The sequence below is a fragment of the Molothrus aeneus genome, chromosome 3, assembly GCF_037042795.1.
Source record: "Molothrus aeneus isolate 106 chromosome 3, BPBGC_Maene_1.0, whole genome shotgun sequence".
In the NCBI taxonomy this organism is placed as follows: Eukaryota; Metazoa; Chordata; class Aves; order Passeriformes; family Icteridae; genus Molothrus; species Molothrus aeneus.
Window position 1 is genome coordinate 47,464,968 of NC_089648.1, and position 7,405 is coordinate 47,472,372.

Here is a 7,405-nt window from a genome sequence, read left to right on the forward strand (position 1 = left end):
CATGGTGTAGGGGTAATGAATAGGATACCATTTTTTAAGACAGACTGAAAAAGAGTGTTTCTGTCAGTTTCATCTCTCCATAGAGAAAAAAATGAGATCTTTGTGTATGCTGTGAGCCAAAGTTTTAGTCACTTGTAAGTTCAATATAATATAGTTTAACATAATGTAGACAAAGGGATGAAGAACTTTATACAGTTATTTTTTTTAAAAAATAGAGCAGAAAGACTGTGCCCACTTTGAGCATTGTGCTGTTCTTTTCTGCACCACAGTTCCCCTTACTGATCTTGTATGAAGTCACCCTTGTGACACCTGAGTCACAGGAATCTGAAGGGTGGAAAAATCAACAGCAGAGGCTAATGCTGCTATCTGTTATAGCGGGAAAAAAAAGAATCTGTGATAAGGTCTAAAAACAGTTTCTGAGAAAAAGACTAGAACATATGAGCCAGGATTGTCATCACTGAATCAGAGATGAACAGTATTGGAAAAGCCATAAATGACCCTGGAATTCTGTAGGAAGTCCTAAAGGCTAGGCTCAGATCTCCTTACTGTAGGTGTTTATGATTAGCAGGCAGTAGCCGTGGGGCTGCAAATGTGTCATCCTTTCAGACCTGCCAACATAAGCATTTCTAATTGTCCATCTGACTTTGCAAACAATCAGATGGACAGTCAGTGTCTACCAGGTGCAACAGAAATGATGTGGAAGAAAGCTGCTTAGTTTCTATGTCTGTGACATAGAGTTGGAATCACTGTGGAGGACCCTGGGCAATAAAACAGCACAGCTTACTGCAGCCTTTGGTAAAACAGTCTGCAGAAAGTCTTTCACATGTTAGCTGCCTAATGTGTGAGTGATCAAGGAGCCCAGCATTGGTTCCCAGCTTGTGCTGAGACTGCTGACATCCTTCCCAGCCAATTCTGCACACAGCATGACTTCAGTAAATTTGATCTGTCATTGTAGTGAGCCAACATAGTTAATTCAATGTTCAAAAGACAGGTGCAGACAGAAATAAAACAGTATTTGTCCTGCTGAATCTAGCACAGTTTGAAATGACAATGTGTATAGTAAGAAAGTAAAGGCTACTTTAAAAAAGACATGAGGTAAAATTGCTGTAATAGAAAGTACATATTGAAGGAGATGGAAAAAGAATTCCATCTCATTGTATCCTCTTGCTGACCTAAGGGGACAGGGAAGAGTACATAAATCAAAATGGACAAGATGTAGAATAAAGTATTGGATTCATTAAGCACTGAAATACTTCTGAATGCAGACTAGAAAGATGTTTTCATTGCAGCTCACCATCATTCAATAATCAATTATATTTACAATTTTCATACTGTTTTAAATATAATTAACAAGCTTCATAGTACTGAATGTAAGTTTGGTGTTGCCAGAATGAGAAACAAAAGCAACATAAATAGCATTCAGATAGGTTTTTTTTCTTGGTCCATTTTCAAAAGGTGTGAAGGTAGGGAAATTTTAATGTGCATTTGAAAGATTCACTAAAGACTGTGCCACAAAGTTAAACTGCAGGAGGCCTTATGGGCACATTTGGTGCCACTGCACTGCCTGGGCTGTCTGCTTTGCCTCAGACAGAACCAGAGGGTGTGTGTGCATGGCACTTCATTCTCCATGTGCCGCTCATGCTGGTACACCCTGCTGATCCTAATGCAGTGTGTTATAAGGGAGAGGTAAAAGTAGTTCAGTGCTACTTCACCTGCCCCTCCTCAAGGCTGATCATTGTTAACTTTGTGTAAGATGTGTAAGAGACCTAATATAACATCATTTAATAAAGCAATGAATGTGGAAGGAGTTTTTTACTATCCTAATTTACTAATGTGCTTCTTTGACTTTTCAAAGGGAAGTCACTCCACCAAAGTGGAAGCTGTGGTCCGAACACTGAAGAAAATTCAATTTAAAGATCCGGGGGCTAAGTCCTTAGTTTTCTCAACGGTATTAATCACCATTTTCTGTCTTGTCTTTGCATGTGTCTTTTGAGTTTAAAGCGTTCATAATCTTTTCAGGAGCAAGTTTAGCTACCAAAATGTTGAATCACTCTGTACAACCACTTGATTGTTTTGAGGATTTGTAGGGCAAGTCTTGTAACTGGAACAAGAATAATGATCATAGTCAGCAGATGTGAAAGCTTGTTTCTTTAAAGGGCAAACACTTAGGTTTGTATGGAAGCAGTAGAAATTCTGGATAATTTTAAATGTGATGTCCAGATGTTTTTGATACATTGTAAAACTGTTTTTTCAATGGCTACCAATTTCTTTTATTCAAGTTATCTTTCTAATTACCTGTCTTGCTTAGTTTTATGAATGATTTGTTTCTAGCACAATTTTTTTAAAAGAATTGCAAATCCTAGCAGTTTGAAAAGTTTTTAAATCTACTCTTTGTTAGGGAAGCTAATTATTATTTTTTAGTTGTCATTGCTGTTTGTAATGTTGAGTTACTTTTATTGTGTTGTGTGGTTTTGTTTTTGTTTTTTTTTACAGTGGCAAGATGTGTTGGATATAATTTCAAAAGCTTTGTATGACAACAACATGGTTTTTTCTCAGATCAATGGAATTAGTAAATTTCAGGTACATAAAGGATATTTTTCTTAAATTATTTTCAGTGGGAAAATCATAGTTCATAGAAGTTAATCTGATCCTTTTTACTTCGTTGCTTCATTTCAGAAACTAAAAAAGCAGCAAATTTGTGTGGCAGAAATTTTGATCTCCAGTTTATTAATTCTAAAAATTATAATCTCAAAAAGTCCTACTTTAAAGCATTTGGAGACAAACAGTACATTCACTTTTGAGAAAGATGCATTGGCATGGAAGTTAAGGATGTGACACACTGATCAGTGTTGCAAGAAGTTCATGCCTTCCAGAGACTGTCATGTATCTGTTTTGGGATGACAGACCTGCAAAGATTGTCGATCTGGAGCCTGTATTAGCTGCCATAATTTGTTGAAAATATAGTCTTGTCCCCCATGCACTGCATTGGAGCTTCTGTCACACTGCTGTGATGTTTGCCTTTTAGGAAAACCTGTCTGCATTTAAATATGATCCCAACATCAATATTTTGCTGCTGCCTCTTCACACTGGTTCCAATGGACTGAACATCATTGAAGCAACTCATGTTCTACTCGTGGAGCCCATTCTGAATCCAGCACACGAGCTACAGGCTATTGGCAGAGTACATCGTATTGGCCAAACCAAGTAAGATTTACAGTTGTGTTCAAGGGTTTAGATATGGTCCAGAATAGATCTGAAAATACCTTGTTCAGCTGCTGCCCTATTTTATGTGTGCCATTGATGCCTTAGTTTTTAACTTTGGACTTCTGCTTGCAAAAATGTCCAGAAACGTCTTAGCTTTGCAGGTCTGAGCAACTCATCATTTATGTCATATATGGCTGCATTCAGGCATGGCCTTTCTAAGTTTCCTTGAGAGGCTCTTTCTAACTGGCCATTCTCAGCTCCAGATTAGGAGCTGCACAAATTGTTGGGGCTTTTTTGTTTCCTTGTTCCGGGGCTTTTTTTGGTTGGGTTTTTTTTCCTAAAAAAAAGTTATAGCACATTCTCATTAGAACTGATAAGTTTGTAAACCACAGTTCTGCCCTCACCCTGTCTTTTTGAAGAAATTATTGACTTTGTATGTCTCTTGTTTGTTTCAGTGTGGTTGCTCTGACATAGGTAGTACTGAACACTTGAAAGAGGTTTTATAAAGTTTGTCCTGAACATATGAGATGTATGTGTTTTTCCTAAGGTCTTGTGACTTTATAAAAAAAAAAAAAAATTAAAGCCCAGTACATGAAGAAGAAAATAGCTGCAGTCAATTCTGGAATAACAATAGTGTAGAATAGTGGGGGTTGTGTTCTGGAAATGAAAGCAAAGAGAGAGGAGGACTGAAGGAGCATGTATGTGAAAGAATGTTTATGAACAGGTGGATATTTATGTGTTTTGGTAAAGATTTTGAATTAACTGTGAGGGCATAGAATTATAACTGTGAGGGAAAGATTGATTGCAACAGCCCACACTGCAATTCTACATGATGCTGGCACGAAAGGTGCAGCAAAAACCTTGCAATAAAACCACCAAGAATACATTGTACTTTTTAAGAATTAAGATTTCAGCTAGGCTTATTTTTAAAAAGGGCTGTGTTCCAAGTGCACTGAGCATTAGGGAATACTCTCATTTAGTGTGACTGGTGCAACTATTACCAGTTCAGTTATTTATTTCTCTTTTTTGGGGGTAGACCTTTGCCTGTGAATCCAAAAGCATTTCCCCTGCATTCTTCTGTGAAATGTTGCCTGCCAAAGTTTCAACCTAAAACCTGAAAACCATCTAAGCATTTTCAAGGGTTCTTACCTTGAAAAATGTTTATACTGGGGAGCATGGGGGTTTTTTTCATTTTTGTCTTTGGATCTGACTTTTTTCCATTTCACTTTCTGGTGCCGGTCACTTTTCTAAATTACTGCTTTCTTTTTTGAAATTTTATTTCATAAATGGAATGAAAATTTATTTCATAAATGGAATATTCATTTTGTGGTGTGTTTATTGACATTTTGGGTTTTATATTTTACCAGTGTTTACTGACTACAGTTACTGACTTCTTTAAAAAAATTGTTATGTTTTGCTGTCTTCAAAAATAATATTATTAAAACTCTGGGTATTAGGTTTAATTTTCCATCACATTGAGCTCTTGTCTCTTGGAATAATTTGTGACAATGAAGTATAAACATTGTATATAACCAGAGGGCAAAACTCTTTTTTCCTTTGGGCTCTGGAGGAATGTTTCTAGTAAAGACACAAAAAGCAGAACTTTGCCCTGCATCTACATTAGGATTTTAGCTAACACAGCTTACATTCATTTAGTGTGTGATCAGTAAAGTGAAAGTGTGTTTACAGGGAAGCACTAAGCACTCTGAAATGTCAATGGAAGTTGCTAATTGCTTCTAACATTTATTTCTTAAAAACTAGAGGCATATTTTCAACACTTTTAATAGAATTAGGATGAGACAAAATATAGTTATAAACTTTGGCAGTAACAGTAAAACTTCTGCTCACTCATGGTGGCATTTTCTTTTTTTTAAACACATTCAGATCTACGATTGTTCATAGGTTCCTGATAAAAGCAACAATAGAAGAGAGAATGCAGACTATGCTGAAAACTGTAGATAGAAGGTATGTGTTGAAATTTTTTTAAATGTCATTATTGCACTGAAAATGAAAAGGTGGTTCTCCACCATACTTTTATTATGGTTAGGAATGTACATCTTATGTATAAATTTTAACTGTTCTTCAAACTGTTTTGATTGGCAAAACAGTTTTAAGACTTCAAAAGTTTTAACTTGCCTCCAGCAACTTGCAGCTTAAGGTATTTTAATTCTCTGGGAAATATGTTGGTTATGTTTTGTGTATTTTATTTCATAAAAGCCCAAGTAATAAATTATGTATTATGGTATGATTTATCTTTTCAGTTTACCTATGTTCATTGGTATAAAAACATTGCAGTTGATGGAGTAGCACTAAGCCTGCCACTACAGCAACAATATGTTATAAACTCTAACACAGGACATGGGTTTTTTCTTTTATTATTTTATTTTTTTAATCCTACCAACCTCATCTGATGGTACTGTGTCACACTTCTTGGTTTCACAGTCCATGCAAACATTGCCCAGACGCTAAGTCATGCATGAGGCTGGTGTGCAGACACAGAAAGCAGTTCTCACTGTGGTTTATCTTTCCAAAATCTACAAGCAGTGATGGATTGGAGTGGGACCAAAAATGCTATTTACATTCCTTATGCAGACAGTGTAAGAGGTTTGTACCTTTTAACCAGATGGTATGCACATGACAGATCTAGGAGGAGGCCTTTGTTTAAGGAAATATTCCCTGTTACAGATCATGAAACTAAAAATTACATGCACATCTTTGGCTGTAGTTATGGAAGATTTCAGTTTTAGCTCTTCAAGAATGATTTATTCTCCTTATCTGTGAAGTAGCACTACTTTTACACATAAAATTTGGATAAATGTACAGTGGTTGAATGATCCCATGAGGGCTAATGTTTTCAAAGTAATATTAAACCTCATGCTTGGAAGCTCAGGCAAATCCCTTAAATGTTAAGAGGTCAAAGTGAATTATCCCATGTTCTGTTGCCTTTGCAGTGTTTGGTGTTGACCACATTGGGGACAGTAGATGGACTTTTTATCTTACTTAGAATGTGCAGGAGCAGTAGCTGATGAGTGTTCCTGGACAGAAGGTGTACTTTCCTGCTGAGCTTCAAAGCTGAGCAGGTATTGACTCTGAACTGTGTGCTCTGTCTTCAGTGCACACAGCTCATTTCTTACACTGATTCTTTCTCTGATGCTCACATGCAATTTTTTCCTACAGCCACACAAGCTCTTCCATGAAACAGTCAGAAGCCTCAGTGTTGACAGTGGCAGATTTGGCTGACCTTTTTACAGAGGAAACTGAAGAACTTGAGTAAAAACATTGGTTTGACCTAATGAAATTGGAAAGTACCTGACCCAGTGAGCACCAGGATAAAATCCACTTGATCTGTTATTCCTGTAGACATCATCTAACATTTGTCCATAAGAGAGCAATCGGAAATTGAGAAGTCTTAATTTTTACTGATTTCTTCTTTGGTGATGTTCATAGCAGCACACACTTCTGATGGCACTGGATAAAAGTTGCACTTTGCACATTATACAAAAACTTGGATTTTTTTTTTTTCCCAAAGAGAATTTGAGCTGGATGCTGAAACCGAGATCTTGGACCCTTGGTTGAGAGGATTTTTACCATCAGGCTTGATTGACTGTTAGCTCAGTCTGAGAACAAAACTATGGAGGTGGTTGGGTGGGAAAGGGAAGCAAAAAAATACAAATCTAATTTTTTTTTATTGTACAAAGAGTTGTTAGAAAGAATGACTGTAAATTAATATTCTTCTAGAAAAGACTTGTTAGATTTGATGCAGAGTTATTAAATGTCTTATTGTTAACACTTCAAATTACAAATGTTTACTAATAGTTTGGATATTTGTATTAGGCCTTTAGATATTCATAAAGACTTTTGACAGTTAAATATTTCATTGCTAATGCTTACTCACGGCAAAAAGATAATAATTAAATTATGCTTTTTGTATGTGTGTTGGTCTGGTAATCAGTTAAAGACTCGAACTTGCTGTACATTTTCTCACTTGAAGCTGTGACTAAGTTAATGCTCTGTTTGAAAAAACAAGAAAAGCATTTGCTACGGAATTTTCAAAACTTAATTGGTTACACTGCTGATCACTTCGTAATTATTTGGTGTCTCTATGCATTGTCTCACCGTGATCTTTTTTCTAGTTCTTCTCCTTAAAGATGCAGCAATTTTAATATACAAAATACATTAAATTATGGTAGGCAGGCTAGTT

At 36.2% G+C, this 7,405-nt stretch overlaps 1 protein-coding gene across 2 annotated transcripts in view; it reads left to right on the forward strand.

The window, feature by feature from the left end:
* Window positions 1-7,134, forward strand: part of SHPRH (SNF2 histone linker PHD RING helicase) — a 47,779-nt gene extending 40,645 nt beyond the window's left edge. The window contains exons 26-30 of one of the 2 annotated variants that reach the window (XM_066546837.1): window positions 1,856-1,948; window positions 2,494-2,580; window positions 3,026-3,204; window positions 5,089-5,169; window positions 6,382-7,134. In XM_066546837.1, coding sequence (XP_066402934.1) covers window positions 1,856-1,948; window positions 2,494-2,580; window positions 3,026-3,204; window positions 5,089-5,169; window positions 6,382-6,478 — 537 coding nt within the window. In that variant the 3' untranslated portion in view covers window positions 6,479-7,134. The remainder of the gene's footprint in view (window positions 1-1,855; window positions 1,949-2,493; window positions 2,581-3,025; window positions 3,205-5,088; window positions 5,170-6,381) is intronic. The other variant, XM_066546838.1, reaches the window with a different exon arrangement.
* The last annotated feature ends 271 nt before the right edge of the window (window positions 7,135-7,405 follow it).